This window comes from Malaclemys terrapin, chromosome 2 (assembly GCF_027887155.1).
Source record: "Malaclemys terrapin pileata isolate rMalTer1 chromosome 2, rMalTer1.hap1, whole genome shotgun sequence".
Classification (NCBI taxonomy): domain Eukaryota; kingdom Metazoa; phylum Chordata; order Testudines; family Emydidae; genus Malaclemys; species Malaclemys terrapin.
The window spans coordinates 75,988,233-76,005,367 of NC_071506.1; the positions used below are offsets into that span (position 1 = coordinate 75,988,233).

Consider the following 17,135-nt stretch of genomic DNA (forward strand, 5'->3'; position numbering starts at 1 on the left):
GTCATCAGACTCCCAGAGGCTGGCGCAGATTAGGCGTAGACGTAAAAGGACACGGGATGACATGTTCTCAGAACTTATGGGCTGCTCCCGAGCCGAGGCAACCCTGCAGAGTCAGTGGAGGGAGAACATGTTCCAATACCAGCGAGCACACAGCGAACGGGAGGAGAGGTGGCGGCAGGAAGACCAGCAGGCGACTCAAACACTGCTTGGACTAATGAGGGAGCAAACGGACACGCTCCGGCGCCTTGTGGATGTTCTGCAGGACCGGAGGCAGGAGGACAGAGCCCCGCTGCAGTCTATGTGTAACCACCGTCCCCTGCCACAAAGTCCCATACCCCCCTCACCGAAAGTACCAAGAAGGAGGGGCTGCAGAGCCCGTGAAAACTGTCACTCTACCCCTGCAGACTGCTCAAGTGGCAGGAGGCTGTCATTCCCCAAAATTTGATAAGTCCTTTCCTTCCCGCATCACTCAATCCCCCATCCCAGTTTCATCCCCTAACTGTCCATTTGCTAATAAAAAATACGTTTCTGTTAATTGCTGTTTCCATCATGTTTTTTTTAGATGACAGTCTGTTTTAAGGGGGGGAAAGGTGGTTGGTACAGACACAGGGGCAGGTTCAGCAGCAGGTCACACACACAGTGCAGTCACTAGGCACCCTGGTCAGTCTAGGAGGTGGTTTTCATTGTCTGTTGGGGGCGGGGGGCTATGAGATTTTTTTGTGGTGGGAGGGCGGTTACAGATCTTATGCAGCAGTCCTTATCCTGGATCACGGAGCCATGCAGCAGGGAATCTGTAACCGTCCTCCCCCTGCCACAAAGTCACATAGCCCCCACACACAGAGTCCCAAACAGGAGGGGTGGCAGGCTCCGTTCAAACAATCAGTCCGCCAGTGCGGACCACTGTAGAAGCAGGAGCCTGGCATTCCTCCAGTTTAGAAGCGTCCTTTGCATGAGTACACTACACCCGCTCCCCACCACAGTCTGCGTCCCAGTTTCAACACTTTCCCGCGAAAACAGTAATAAATAAAACGTTGTTCATTAACAAATTTTCAGTGACTTTATTTTTAAATGTGGGTTGGAAGGGGGTGAACGGGGTATGAAACTGGAGAGGATTGTGAACAGTGACTGGGTAAAGAAACGGGGGCAGGTTCTGCTTCTCTGTAAACCAACAAAATTGTCACAGGTTACCCTGCTCACTCAGGAACCTAGCTTTCAAAGCCTCCCGGATGCACAGCGCGTCCCGCTGGGCTCTTCTAATCGCACGGCTGTCTGGCTGGGCGTAATCATCAGCCAGGCAATTTGCCTCAACCTCCCACCCCGCCATAAAGGTTTCCCCCTTGCTCTCACAGAGATTGCGGAGCACACAGCAAGCTGCAATAACAATGGGGATATTGGTTTCGCTGAGATCGGAGCGAGTCAATAAGCTTCTCCATCTCCCCTTGAGACGTCCAAAAGCACACTCCACCACCATTCTGCACTTGCTCAGACGGTAGTTGAAGAGTTCCTTTTCACTGTCCAGGGTGCCTGTATAGGGCTTCATGAGCCAGGGCATTAGCGGGTAGGCTGGGTCCCTGAGGATCGCTATAGGCATCTCGACATCCCTAACAGTTATTTTGTGGTCCGGGAAGTAAGTACCCTCCTGCAGCCGTCTAAACAGACCAGAGTTCCTGAAAACACGAGCGTCATGAACCTTGCCCGGCCATCCGACGTAGATGTTGGTAAAACATCCCCTGTGGTCCACCAGTGCTTGCAGCACCATGGAAAAGTAGCCCTTTCAATTAACGTACTGGCTGGCCTGGTGGTCCGGTCCCAGGAGAGGGATGTGAGTTCCATCTATGGCCCCACCGCAATTTGGGAATCCCATCGCTGCGAAGCCATCTATGATCACCTCCACGTTTCCCAGGGTCACTACCTTTGACAGCAGTACATCAACGATTGCCTTGGCTACTTGCATCACAACAACCCCCACGGTAGATTTGCCCACGCCAAAGTGGTTCGCGACTGACCGGTAGCTGTCTGGTGTGGCAAGTTTCCAGAGGGCTATGGCCACTCGCTTCTGGACAGTCAGGGCTGCTCGCATCCGGGTGTCCTTGCGCTTCAGGGCAGGGGACAGCAACTCACAAAGTTCAAGGAAAGTTCCCTTCCGCATGCGAAAGTTTCTCAGGCACTGGGATTCATCCCAGACTTGCAGCACTATGCGGTCCCACCAGTCAGTGCTTGTTTCATGTGCCCAGAATCGCCATTCCACGGCATCAACATGACCCATTGCCACCATGATGTCCACGGCGCAGGGTCCCGTGCTTTGTGACAGGTCTGTGCCACTATCAGACTTCATGTCCTCATCGCGCTGCCGTAGCCTCCTCGCCCGATTTCTCAACATCTGCCTCTGGAAAAGGTGGCTGATAAGGTGCGAGGTTTTGACAACGGCCATAACTGCAGCGATGGTCGCAGTGGGCTCCGTGCTCGCAGTGCTGTGGCGTCCGCTATGTCACTCAGCAGAAAAGTGCGTGAACTGATTGCCCGCCAGCGCTTTCAGGGAGGGAAGGCGGGAGTGACGGTTGGATGACGACAGTTACCCAAAACCACCCTCGACACATTTTTTTCCCCAGCAGGCATTGGGGGCTCGACCCAGAATTCCAATGGGCAGCGGGGACTGTGGGAACTGTGGGATAGCTGCCCACAGTGCACTGCTTCCAATGTCAACGCTTGCCCCGTTAGTGTGGACTCACAAAGTCGAATTACTGTCCTTAGTGTGGATACACACGTTCGACTTTGTAATATCGATTCCACATATTCGATTTAAGTACAATCGAACTACTCTCGTAGTGTAGACATACCCTAAGAGAACTTTCTTAAGAAAGAACAGGAGTACTTGTGGCACCTTAGAGACTAAGGTGCCACAAGTACTCCTGTTCTTTTTGCGGATACAGACTAACACGGCTGCTATTCTGAAACCTGTTCTTAAGAAAGAGAGAGCTTTTTATTGGAAAGAGAGGAATTGGATAGTCATGGCACTGGATAGTGCTTCATTTGTGATAAGGCCTAATTCCAGTGCGTTCACAAACTGAACTGGCAGTGCTGGAAACCTTCCCAGCAGCTGGTTTTTCCACATTACTTATAAAATAAACTATAGCAACTCAGGCAAAGAGGGACATTCAGCATATACACTGTGGAAACAACTTTTTATAAACTTTACTTCATTCGGCCATGTTATCTCAAATCACAATATATTGCCGTCAATTGTTAGAAAACTCCGCTAGAGCATTGAGCCTTCTCATAAGAGTATAAAATAATAATGTTTAAAAGTGAAACTTTCAATGGAAAACATCTAGTTAATAAAAAAATCCCAATTGCATGAGGCTCTAATCCCATGCCCCTCTTCTAGCTATGCATGCAACAATAGTACCTTTCCTCTATCTTCTTTTAGAACAGTCCTCAGAGGTCTCTATGAACGCTCCCTTGTCGTTCTTATAGGAACCGAAGAAAAGGTAGTACAGGCAGCAAGTAAGCACATTTCACACTCATATTGTCCTGGCAGGATCGGTCAGGGATACTGTCTTAAGGAGGCAGCTGAGATACTTTTTGACCTTCTGCATAATATTTCGGTGCATCTTTCTTTTAGGAGAAAGTTAAACTTCTTGGCTGCAGGACAAAATGTTGAGTGTTTCTCAGGTGATAAATGGCAACACTGGGAAAATTATTGAGCAGACTCCTTCTGAGTGCCAGTGCGCACAGAGAAAAACTCTCCTGCATGCCAATAATCATTGCGGTCCACACGTCTAAAGGTAGAAAATTTTCCTTTCACATTTCCATCTGACATAAAGTGTTATCTGGGAGGCATAATTTGGCTTTGTCTGAAAGATAAAGCCGTGACAATGTAACTCAGTATGTTTTGTAGATCTAATTTTACTTTTCATTAAAACTTTGGATGAAATGGTTAAAAAAAATAGTTGGCAATACTTGCTGAGAGGTACCAATGTAAAAATATCGGTCAATGGAGGTTAATAATACTTTCAAAGGAGGGGAGTAAGGATGAATTCATTTAATGTTGGTGAGGTGCTCAAATACAACAGTGATAAGGGCCCTTTAAGTAGATATAGAATGTCCTCTAACATTCTATTATTCCCAGAGAGTTTAAACTTCATCCATGGTCCAAACACCTTTTATGAATAATTAACCAAGGAATCAGTTCTTTCAATTGCTTCACCACCAGGATATTTCATAGCTTAACTTTGGGTTTTGTTTACTCAAGATAATAGATTCTTTAAAAAAAAAAAATAAATAAAAAGAGGGACTGATTAAATACTATGTCACAGCTAAATTATGGGGATTATAAAAGGCCAAGAGAGCACACTGCACAAGAAACTATCTATTTCTCAGCTACTTTTTCCAAATCGTACACTGTCTATTGTAGTACAGTCTAGTGCCACCTTACCATTCGTATGAAGAAGCTTTTTCTTGCAAGTTTCAAGCAACATATATATTTTAAAATGAGATCATTGATTTAAAGGGTAATAAAATTATACTACACATTTGTTCCAATAATTAAAGAAAAAAATGCTAAAACAACTAGGACGACATTATATACACACCCACCCACACACACACACACAGCAAAATTCCATTTTGCTGGGCTTCACTAACTGTACTATAGATCAAGAGATAACTGTTTAAAAATCCTGCATCACATATACTGAACACCAACACAGTTAGCAAATATGTATACTTATACACCACCTCACCCTCTGCCATTACTATAGTACCTTAATGTCAAGATGTGTGTAGCGCTTTAATGGTGAGTCAAGGGATAAAATCCCAGCCCTACTAAAGGCAATGGCAGTTTTGCCATTGACTTCAGTGGGGCCCAGATTTCACCAAAGGAGTCCAAATTTAATGAGGGTAACTAAGCCAGAGGAGGTCCTTGAAAAGGGGCAGAATAGGATGATCTTCTAGTCATAGAAGCAAGTGAAGCAGTTGATTTTTGCAGCTCTATTTTGAATGGCTTGAAGAAAGAAGGCAACGAGTGAGTAGGTTGTAGTGGCCAACAAGAGAAATAAACAGGGCCTGGATCTGAGTTTTTGCAATGGAAACAGAAAAAGAGATAGATTGTGGAGATGTTGGACAGGGATAACCAGAAGGATTTAGTGACAATGTCAGTACTGTGGAAGAAAATGACAGCAGTGTGGATAAGAGAGCTATTGAGAATGATACCAAAGTTGTGAGTCTAAAAAACAAGGACTAGAATAGACACCCCATTATTGATAAATAAAGGACATTTGAGAAGGAAAGATGTCAGCTCCTGACGTGTTAAGTGTGAGCTCTCTTTGAACACAGGTTTACTTAAAGATGTCTGCCATCTGAACACAGTATATTCAAGCTTCTTGCATTGCTAAGCGCACACGGCTAATTTGCTGTATGAGAGTAGATTTCCTGTTACATTTGTGAACTACGATGTGCTTCGTCAATACTGTCCAGAAAACGAAATCATTGAACAATAATTTGGATTATAGCTCCTGCCACTGATATTTCATCAATATAATTGTGTTCTGAAGACTATCTGGTTAGTTTTAGATAACAAAATTAGAGCTCTTGTATTATCTTTAAAGACAGAATGAGGGATCTTGAATAAAGATACATGCGTATGTGGTCCCAGATACAGAGTTAACAAGTGGCTGAACACTGACCATATGTTTCCATTCATCTAAATTTGTAAATTCTTCCCACAGTATAATCAGATACACAAAGATCTATCCAAATCAAAATGTCAAATCTAGTAGATGTTCTGCTTGCAATAGAGTTTGCAGAGATTATATAAAATGTTGGCTAAAATGTCTCTCGTTCAAAAAGAGTAGCAGAAGTGGTAGGCAACTCACATACTCTGTACTGAAGGTAATTACTGGAAAAACTCTCTGAACTTCTTTGTGAATGAGGGATCCTTGAACGAAATGCAATATAGAAATGGCAAATATCTTTATTTGATTATACAGAACTTTGATTAAATTTATGAACCACCAGTCTTTCAATACCGATTAGCTCTGAATATCTGCTTTTCTGCACTTCAGACATCTGTGCATTTGTTATGTAAAGTCAATAAACTTTAAGAGAAAATGGAGTAAGTTAATAATTACCCATAGAACTCTGAAGAAAGAAAAAAAAAAAGAATTTTTGGTTAGATGTTGTGATTGTGAACTTCTGGAAGTTAGTTATATCAGCAGTCCTTTTTAATCCCTAATTTCTGATTGCCTAAACCAATGTGAGAAACAAGTTGATTTTTAAATTAAAAGTAAACGAGCTATTCACAGCATTCGTCACAAGATCCTGTACAATGATTGTTGACAAACTGCAATTCAGAATATATATATATTATATACACACACATACACACACACACACACACACACACACGGAATCAGGATCTTCTGTGTTATCATCCTGTTACTTCAAGTCTTTGTGCCTTAATTTCCCTAGCTGTAAACTGGAAGATAATGCCCAGTTCAGCAGGTGTTGTGATGAAAAGTTAATGTTTGTAAAGTGTGCTGAAAATGTAAAACTCCTATATGGTTGTGAGCCAAACACCATGAAAGTCAATATGCAGCATTCTGGTGCCTTCAGTGGGCTCTAAATCAGTGCTAAGTAATATTATCAACAACTAGGTAGAGTGAGATTTTCAAAAGCATGTGTGTAGGAGACGCAGCTCCTATTGAGTTTCACTGAGACTTGGGCACTGGCCACTTTTCACCTTTGAAAAACCCAGCGTTCATTACTATAAACCGAAGGAATTTTAAAAAAACAGGTTAATAAAAAGGTCACTATTTTTGTTTTGAGTGGCTGTATTTTAAACTAAATAAATAATGAAAAAGACAATATCAGCATCTTCCTTTATTTGAAGTTCCATAAAAATATAGAAGTCACCCTAAAAAAGGTCACATATAAAACCAGCATAAATCCATTTCCTCTACTTGTAGGAAAAAAGAGCAGTTATCCATTCAAAATTCATGCTTGGAATGAAATACAAGTTTATGCCATATAAAACCAGAGATATAGATCCCAATTCAGCAAGGTGCTTAAGCATGTGCCAAATTTAAGCACATGAGTATTTTCACTGACTTATATGGAACTACTCATGTGCTTAAGTTAGGCAAGTGCTTACCTACCCGTGATGAACAAAGACTATAGTTCTCATTTTTATATTTCTCCTATTTAAATATAATACAAGTTTCTGTTTTACATTGCTTTCTACACACTTTTCCCTGTTTCAAATATATCTTTGTTTAAAAAAAATTCAGGCAGAAAATAATATGGCAATACACAACAATGCAATTGGATGAAAATTTGATAGAAATGGAAACTGAAATGAAACTGAAAGTAATAATCAGAACCACTGAAGTTCTATCTCTGCAATCCAAGACCCCAGTTCTTCACATACTTATACATCTGCTTCACTTAACCAGTCCCATATCTTTCACGTGCAAAATTAAATGGTAATTAACAACCCTTGTAATATTTTTACTGTACCATATCTGTTCCAAAAAGCATTAAGGTGGCTTCTCCTATTCATAGCACCTTCCAGCTTAGATTTTAAACAAAATTCACTTGGGTTTTCCCAAATTTCATAAAAATAAGCATTTACATTCAGATATATACATACTACATTACTTTCCCCTCCTTTTTCTGAGTAAATGTGTTTCCCTTTTTCCCACATTTAAATATCAAGAAAAAAATGAAATGACTAACTGAAAGTTCTGTACAAACTGTAGTGAGCTCCCTCATTTCTCACCAAATATAAGCAAGGCCCCAGGCATGAAGCAGTAAAGTCAGCAGGAATTTTACCTATTCCCAGCTTCTGGCAAACAGAGGCTAAGGACATCATCCCTACCCAATGGAAATTAATTTTTCAAGGTAACATGTTAAACAGTTTTATCTTTTTCAAGTTTAGTTATTTTCAAGGCCATGGTATTAAATGTTCCTTAAAAAGGTAACTATGTAATGGAAAGATGGGACAGAAATCAAAATTCAGATTAGAAGTCGAAAGTTCTGGTCCTCCTATGTGAGGTGAACATGTGTCGAACACCAGCAAACCTACTGCTCTTTGGGGTGAATTCCCAGGAACAGGTTTTCCTAGCTCTGAGGCAGTGTGCACCTCACAGCTAGAGATCATTATCTGACTCAAATTATTTCTGAAATTCTGACAAATTCTTCCATTTGTAAATCTGCTGGAGCCTGGGATATTGCATATACAGACAGTCCCCATCTCTGTGGAGAAAAGTTGTTTCTGGCCCTTTTAGATGAGAGGGAATGAAATTGATGACTAAGTTCCAGAGTGCCTGCAAGACACTTTAGAACATAGGAGACAAACAGTTCATAGAAATTTAGTTTAACAACGTTTTTAGTTGGTCATTACAATTTTTTTCAAGACTTTTCTGGCTTTCTAATTATATCATTCTCTGCATGTGAGTGATGGGTTTAGCCTTCACCAGCATTATCTTACATGTGATAAATTATACAGTAGTAGAAGGAAAAAACAAGGAAACATTATTCCTATTAATTGTCCACCTTGAAAGCATTGCTATAAAACACTGTAAAGTCAGCTGCTTTTTTCCCTGGTCATATTTCTTATTTACAGAAACTACTGTAAGAAAATGCAGTCTATTTTTAAAAGCACAAGAAAATGGAGATCTTGAGATACTAAAAAGTTGCCAGTGTTGCTGGTAGAGATATAAATGATGCCTAACAGAGCTGTCTGAGGGATATATATTTTATGAGCGAGTATACTGCACAGTGCTGTATTTTGTGACGTTTGAAGACTTACTTATGGTAGAAGACTCTTCCAAACCTAAGCCTGTTTGGTTAAAGAGGGGGTCTGTGATTAGTATACGCTCCTGCCTTCCAGGTCCAGAAATGGTGGTCTGCCCTCTTATGCTTTGCAACCCTGAAACCTCAGCCAGAGTTGTGTAACTGGCCTGCAGCCCATGAGAACTATGCTGGCTGGTTTCCACTTCTGCATGTTTGCCCAGACAGATCTCTGCTAGGGTCTTAAATTTATCTCCTAAATCATCTAGAAAACGGTCATCCAAGTCATCTTCAATAAAGCTGCAGCAGCCAATGGAACCATGTGAGGAGCCTGCTTCTTCCTGACAGTAAAGCAAGAGACAGTCTTTTGCTAGTTGAGCTTCATCTTCATCAGCAAAAGTGGCAGCTTTCTAAAATAAAGGAAACAAAAGCAAACAAAAACTGTTTAACAAGTATTGTTTCAAAACTTTAAAGGGTCATTTACCAACTTTTAAAAAACAACTGCATTTTTGTTGGAACATTTTTTACTCACTATTGTTATAAGTAACATCTAAGGCCACGTTTAAACTATGAGCTAGGGGTGTGACTGCCCTGCTAACATACACGTATTTGCACTAGCTCTCAGTGTTCTAGGAGGAGTATAAATCGCAGTGTAGCCATGGTAGCACAGGTAGTGACAGCAGAGTCACAAGCTGTACTGATTACAAACCCACCTGAAACTGGTGGGTTTATACTTGCCTCCATTGCTGCTACCCATACAACCCTGGCTACACTGCTATTTATTTTCATCCTACCTTGGGGAGAGCTAGTACAAGTATGTGTGCATGAGCAGGGGAATCATAGCCCTATCTTGTAGTACAGACTTACCCTCAACATAGGCCTAGTCTTCACTTACCAGCTGGTCTGGTGGCACGCCATCGATGTTCTGGGATCGATTTATAGCGTCTGGTTAAGATGCGATAAATCGATCCCGGATCGATCCCGGAAGTGCTCACAGTCGGCGCCGGTACTCCAGCTCGCCGAGAGGAGTACGCGGCATCGACGGGGGGAGACTTCCTGCCGCGTCTGGACCGCGGTATACTATAACCGAAGAAAAGAAGATTTCTTTCAGTTTGTGTAGATGGCAGCAGTTGGTGACAGTCAGTTTGCTGATTCCTCTTTGTAAGTGAGTATTTCACAGAGCAATTGATGGTGTGGAGGAAAAAATGTAAAGCAAATGGAAAAATTTGACTAAATCCCCTAAAATGATCAGCAAGATTCAGAGACCGTAGCTAAAACCAGTTTGCACTCACTAGAGAGTGATTTAAAATTTTCAGTGCCCTTAAAAATGTGTCACTTTTTTGGAGCAAATCACTATTATTACACTGGTGTCCATTTATGCTCTTCCTTCCCTCATCTCCCCAAAAATGTATCCCTTAATTCTTTTGGAGATGAGCTAGAAAACTTAATTGATGCTTTTCATCAATAATTTCTATGATGTATTCAAATCATTCAGTTTATACAAGGTGTAATAGCTCGAACTGGAAAACAGTGCATTCTGTTTTAAATGTGTAGCATTTGTGTAACACTAAAGCCCCGATACTGCGAAGACTTAATGTGTGTAACTTTACTCATGGCAATCATCCTATTGAAGCCAAAATAAAGCTAGGCACATGGTTATGTCTTTTGCCAGATTGGGCCTAAGGAAAACATGGCAGATTGTGAAGACTAATCGTCTTTTAAAACAAAATGCATATCAAACAATCCTGATAAAATATTTTTAGGTTTGAAATAGAATTAATGGCCTTTAACAACTTGTTTCCACAAGATTTACTTACTTTAAAAAAAATAACATTAATATATTGATATTCTCAAGCAGGATTCTTACCTCATTGAAGTAGTCTCTCAAAAATTCTTCATCTATGCCCACTTCAGCTCCCGTAGTCATGGTCCGTCCAGCTCCTATCATCATGGTCCGTCCAGCTCCCATTGTCATGGTCCCTCCAGCTCCCATCGTCATGGTCCCTCCAGCTCCCATCGTCATGGTCCCTCCAGCTCCCATTGTCATGGCCCCGCCGGCTGCCATGGCCTCCCCAGCTGCCGTGGCCCTGCCAGCTGCCATGGCCTCCCCAACTGCCGTGGCCCCGCCAGCTGCCATGGCCTCCCCAACTGCCGTGGCCCCGCCAGCTGCCATGGCCCCGCCAGCTGCCATGGCTCCATATTTTGCACCAGAAAAAAGATGTCTTTGTTCTTCCCATCTCCCATTGCTCACGTTAGCATTACCATAGCGTTCTTCAATATGGAATTGAGAACTGCCTCCTCCTATACCAACTGCCCCTGCACCAATCGCTGCTGCTGCTCCACTACGCACATTTCCTGCTGAGTTGTCCAATGCAGTGGGAGCGATGAGGGTTAGCACTGCCTAAAACAATAATTAAAATACAACATGAAATGTGCTCTGTGCTGCACGTGGAATTCTCTAAGCAGTTGGGCTGAGTGGAGTCCAGGAGGGAGGTGGTTGGCATGATTGTTTGATTTGGCGTTAGACGCGCTGTTACAAAGGGCAAAGCGTGCCCTGAAAATGATTGAGCCAAGGAAGCTCAAAAAATCCATTTTAGGGCAACATTGTATCATCCCCTGTTAAAACCAATGAGAGGGGAAGTAAGAAACAGCAGGAAACTCCAGCGAGTTCACCTGGCAAAATTTTTCCAAATGCTCCTTTCAGTGAGAAAGGCACGTGATCGCATGCCGCACCTTAAACCCTCAGATCCTAGAGCCTCTGCAGGGTCTGCTGGCCCTTCTGTGATGCTACCTGCCCTTCTTCTCTCTCATGGCAGCTTGCCCATATTGCCACTTTCTCTTTCAACAGCAGCTTTTCCAAGGGGAATGCAGTCGCTAAGGAAAAGCTAATGCCCCACTGATTCCACCTGGATATTTACCAGAGTCAGGAGAGAGGATGCTAATGTTAGTAATTACTCACCCATCCTCCACAGACCCCACCTGAGCCTCAGCCTTATGCAGTAGACACACTGGGGCTTTGCGGGGCAGCCAGCATGCCAAGTATTCACTATTCTCCTCAGTTTCTCCTCCTTGCAGCCATTTCTGATCTAGTTAAATCATATTTGCTCTCCTCCATACCTCACTGAAAGGGAGCACTGGGCACTTAATTTAAAGTCTGAGGGCTGTATCCAAACTAAGAGGCTGTGAAGCTTCCCATTACACCATTTTTCTGCTGAATTAATACACCCACTGATTGGAATTGACACTTCCCCTAGTGAATGCAAATATTTAACTCTTTTGTGGTTCAGGTACTGGGCACACCAGTATTTCTCCCACACTCCCCTTCCTCACTTTCCACTCAGAAAAATAGTATCACCATGGCAGATGTGACAATTTCCTGCAATACATAAATTTAAATCCCCCACAGGTGTCATTGTGGGCCCAGGATTGTATGCAATTCCATGGGATAGGATGACCACAGCTCTTCCAGGAATTAAGAACAGCGAGGGATGATTCGGCAAATTCACTCAGGTTGTAACACCTCCCTAGAAGTACCAACATCTGCAAAGGCTCACATATACTGGTTCAAACTGGATTTTCCAAAGGACAACAAAGGTCTTTTGAATAAATAACCTGAGTTTACACTGACTCTCAGGGCCCTCTTTCTGATCCAGCAAACAGACATGACCTTTTGTCCAAGGTGGTTAGGTAGGAGGGAGAGGGCGCCCAATCATTGTGGACGGGTTTGAAGGAGTGACATTTACCAGCGCTACTACTGGAGTTGTTGGGGGCAGGGGGTGGTGAACTCTGGTAAACATATTAGTAAAAACAATAAAAGCACCCGGAATGCTTTCACCTTAAGAATACACGTGCATGCTTAGGAAAAGCTTGTGGTAACTTATAACTGGGCCATTGCAACTGGTCATAGCCTGTTAGACAGTCTGGCTTGCTGGAGAACTCACAGTGTAGGCAGGGAACTACGCAGCTTGGGGAAAAAAAACCCTTAGGAGGGAGGGAGACGCAGGTCTCCACCCAGGAGACGTGATGGATGGGGAGCCAGAAGCCCAAGAGCAGGTGCCACTGATAGACCACGAGGAGGAAATACAGGTGCAATTGTCGTGAACTGTGAGACTCACTATTTGCTTGATTATTTTACTCTTCTTTTCCTTTGCAATTTAGACACTTTGGTTGATATTTCTAGAGCGGTGTATGGAATTTAGCCACACAATTTTTTTAAGTAATTAATGTTAACGTGTAGCTAAATCTCCTGCACTACTTTGAAATCTCAACCCACAATCTAAAACTGACACCAAGCGGGAAACTGAAATAGTTAAATTAAAAGAAAACAAAGATGATATTGGGCTAAGGTACACTTGCCTTGTCTTCAGGTGCTGCCCCTTCACTGTTCCATTTATGTAACATCTCTTCATTACTGTCAGGTATTGCTGTGAATCCTTTAGCACCAGATCCCCAATGGCAAAACAGCAATAAGAGTGGCACAACTGTAGGGGAACCACAATGTATCATTAAATGTCTGATAACTAGAACTCAAATCATGTTTAGGTAACTGTCTGTAGTTAGGTAATAAACATTTGGACTATGTGAACATGCACACAGGGTAGATGCAAGTTTTCTAGAAATTCAGGAATATAATACAGAGTTTATTTAGTTATGGTCAATAGATAATGAATGTGTACTATGGCTCTGATTCTGCAAATACTCATGCATTTGCTTAACTATGTACATATAAGTAGTCCCACTAAAGTCACCACCTTGCCACACTGAGCCATAAATACCATTAAGTCCACCTCCTCCAGTTTTTTTTTTTTTGCTATAAATAGCTGACTTGATATACACATCATCTTGCCACTTCCAAAGTAGAGGATTCCACCCCATTCAGCAAGTGTTTTCAGCTGTGTTACTGGAGTAAGGAAAGAGTTGACACTTTGAAAAGGGGCCAGAATAGTGGAGAGGGGCAGCCCTGGTGACGTTATCTGAAGGGAATGGAAAGGGCCTGGTGGTGATTCATTGGACCAGAAGAGGAGCCCTAAGAAAAACCAAAAGGATTTCTCAGTGCTTTATCATCTGTCCTTTAGTATATCATAAGCAAATGTTAATTGTTTGTTTAAAAGCCACTGGAAAGACTGAAACAGTTTCCTGTTGCCACATACTAGTTCTAATACTTCCAGGGTGAAATCTTGGCCCCACTGAAAGTCAATGGGAATGGTGCCATTGACTCCAGTGGACTCAGGATTTCACCCACAAAGTATACTCAGATTATAAACCCCTTGGGGTAGGGACCTTTTCTTCTTTGGTGTTTCGTATTGTACCAATAGAACATGCAGTGCTTAAGAAATAACATAAAACGGTTACTTACGTAGCAATAATAAAATTGCCAAGATAATTAGTGCAATTGCTCCAGCTCCCAGCCCAACTGAAGAGCCGATTTGTCTGTCCTGGCAGGAATGCCCGTTCACACACGTACAAACTGTCAGTGTAAGGATCTGCTTTTCAGGACAGCTTAAACCTAGCATATCTTTCACTAAAATTTGAACTTGATTTGTGCTGGGCTTTACATCTTGTGGTAGTAACAGCTGCATGCTTGTTGCTTTGTGGGGACAAGATCAGGGTAAAGGAAAAACATAATCAGTGAAACAAGAACTGGGTAGAGAGAGAAAGTTAGAAATCACAGTCTCTTACTAAAGAAAAACAAAAAAGAATTCTACCAATGCAATAGAATTGACTTTAATTCACAACCAATTGCTATTTTCATCATATAATTCACACTCTGGCAAAATATAACCAACGTTTATTTCTAAATTTCTATAGATTGTGGAAAAGCCTGGTTAAAAGTTGAATTGTCTGTATGAACCCCCACAAAATACCATTTGTCTTTATAACAAGTTACAGTTGTCTAGTCCTCTCCCACTTTCAGAAGGTAAGAAGGGTCCTGACATAATGGAAACACTGCAATTGTGCTGAGAAGGTGGGAGCAGGTTCCTAGGAGTATCCCTATAGGTATAATGAAGAACAGCTCTGCAACATGTCTGTATGCATTGATTTTTTGAAGTGGGTATGGGAATCAAAGGATTCACCCTCATTTCCTGATTAGATGTGAGCACAAGTGCTTGGAGGATCTCTCCCCAGTCAGGCCCTCATGGAGATCGTGTATTATTTGGGCTTGGCACTGCGGGGCTGATTCTGGATAATACGGACATGTTTAACATACCATCCAAAACAATGTAGCTGCCGCTATCAGGGCTACAGCAACTGTAAATGCTAGTTAGGCAGCAGGCAAGCTAATCTGTTCTGGAGAGGTGTTACTCTGCTCTGGCAGCCCTCTGGCAAAGCTCTGTAGTGGTGAATTGTAGAGCTGCCTAGGAAGTGGAGGATCAGCAGTTGAGCAAAAGAGCTCTTTGATTTACTTGGAGCACTTCTTCTAAGTACCTGCACGGGTATTTGGGTGTGGCAGTGTGCAGAGAGAGGCTGCCTTGCTCATCACATTGTGATGTGGTTAAAGAAAATAGACTGTGAATGGGGGCGCTCCTGCCTCACCCAAATCAGAGTACAGACACAACTTCATATTGCAAATATATTCTTGCAAAGTAGGACTCCCCACCCGGATGGACATCGTTGTGAGGGTCCTCTTCCTCCCCCTAAAGTACTGGAGTATCTTGGACAACTGATTAAGGATCTAGTTGATGTGTAGGGTGCATGGCAGTTTCCTATTTCTCCATAGCTCAGCTCCTGAACTGCCATTCAGGAATGTGAGCCCTGCAGCTGACTGCAGCTATATGGCTGCAAATTCAGTCACGCAGAAAGGAACATCTGTCACCTGAATGCTGTGGGGACAGGGGGAGGGAAGGGGTCTTAGTCCCAACATCATTCACAAGAGCCCAATTACAATATACAGGTGATCAGGTTACACAGAACCACTTCAACTCCAAAATACATAATTCTGTATTCTATGGCCATTAGAAATGAAAGGGGGAGGAGGCAAACTTCAAACGCTTGATGCTTCTCCTGGTGTGGCACAGATGTGCACATCCTTTTTGGCTGGATCAAGCCCTAAAATTCTGATTTGACCAGAGTTAACAAAATGTGACATAAATGCAGAACTGCAAAGAACCGAAAAAGATTTTACTAAAATGTTTATTATAAGTCAAATTGATACCTTCTTACCATTTGTCTCTCCAATTACCCATTTCTTTGTCATCCCTTCAGGCTCATCAATGACAGTAAAAGTGAAGGGAGCACTATTTGGATAAGCATCTCGATCCTCAGCTGTAAAACTGAAGAACTTTGCATCTGAACACACAGTCTGTGTTGGAGTCACAATGATTGGACAATTATCATTGGCATCCACAACCTGAATTACAATGGTACCAGTGGCTGTTTTCTTAGAATAATCTGCAAATATAAACGTGAAAGCTTAAATTCTTGTGTGTGCAAAAAATTTTGCTTTTAAAAAAATAATATTTCATATTTTTTTCAGGATTATAAAAAGCAGTAATATGAATTTAGGATCCGATCCCGCTTCTATTGAAGTCAATAGTAGTTTTGCTTTTGATTTTAATGGGGTCAGGATTTAACTCTTAATATTTACAGAAATATCTGCAAGGTTATACTTTCTAAATATAATACATTTTAAAAACTAAGTAAAAGAAAACTATAGTTCAAAAGTACCATTACAAACAACAAATGAGAAAGACCATGTATTTGAGAGTTCTTTTTGCATTGTATTCAAACAGCATAGGACTATTGAGATTTTTCAAATCTTCTACTCATATTACTGAGAGATTTCAACACTTCCATTTTGATAGGCAGTATTTCAATTAAGCCTGTTCTGGACACAAACATTTCTTGCAATGTAGTCCTATCAATAAATGGGTAATAGTCCCTAAGCAAAAAGAGTTTAGGATCAAGAGACCGATTAAAAACAAACACACAACAACAAAAAAACCCAAAACAACAACAACAAAAACCAACCAGACTAAATTTTTTCCCTGTCAAGGAAGCCTTCAGGTCAGATTCTGAGAGGCATCTCTTTGGATATGTCTGTATCGCAAATGAAGGTATGAATGCAGCCCAGTAGGCATGCCTCCGCTATCTTTAATCTAGCGGGCACAGGTAACAGTGGTAGTGAGGATGTGGTGGCATGAGCTTTGGCAGGGGCTAGTCTCCCAGAAAGAAGCCTGCCTGGTTAGGTACTTCTGTTGCTGGCCTGAGCCCAGGGTTCATACTGCCCTATGTTCACTGCTATTGTTATCTGTGCTAACTAGATTAAAAACTGGTGCACGTATGGCCTACCTGTGCTACAATCATGCTATCATTTGTGGTTAACCACACCTTTCAGAGGCACAGCA

The 17,135-nt window shown here is 42.1% G+C and overlaps 1 protein-coding gene across 1 annotated transcript in view; it reads right to left on the reverse strand.

Annotated features, from left to right (window-relative positions):
- Positions 1-6,866: 6,866 nt before the first annotated feature.
- The window catches only part of DSG2 (desmoglein 2), a 46,268-nt gene continuing 35,999 nt past the window's right edge, over positions 6,867-17,135 (reverse strand). The window contains exons 11-15 of the mRNA XM_054017493.1: positions 15,952-16,179; positions 14,147-14,377; positions 13,143-13,271; positions 10,658-11,187; positions 6,867-9,200 (exon numbers count right to left, since the gene is read on the reverse strand). Coding sequence (XP_053873468.1) covers positions 8,757-9,200; positions 10,658-11,187; positions 13,143-13,271; positions 14,147-14,377; positions 15,952-16,179 — 1,562 coding nt within the window. The 3' untranslated portion in view covers positions 6,867-8,756. The remainder of the gene's footprint in view (positions 9,201-10,657; positions 11,188-13,142; positions 13,272-14,146; positions 14,378-15,951; positions 16,180-17,135) is intronic.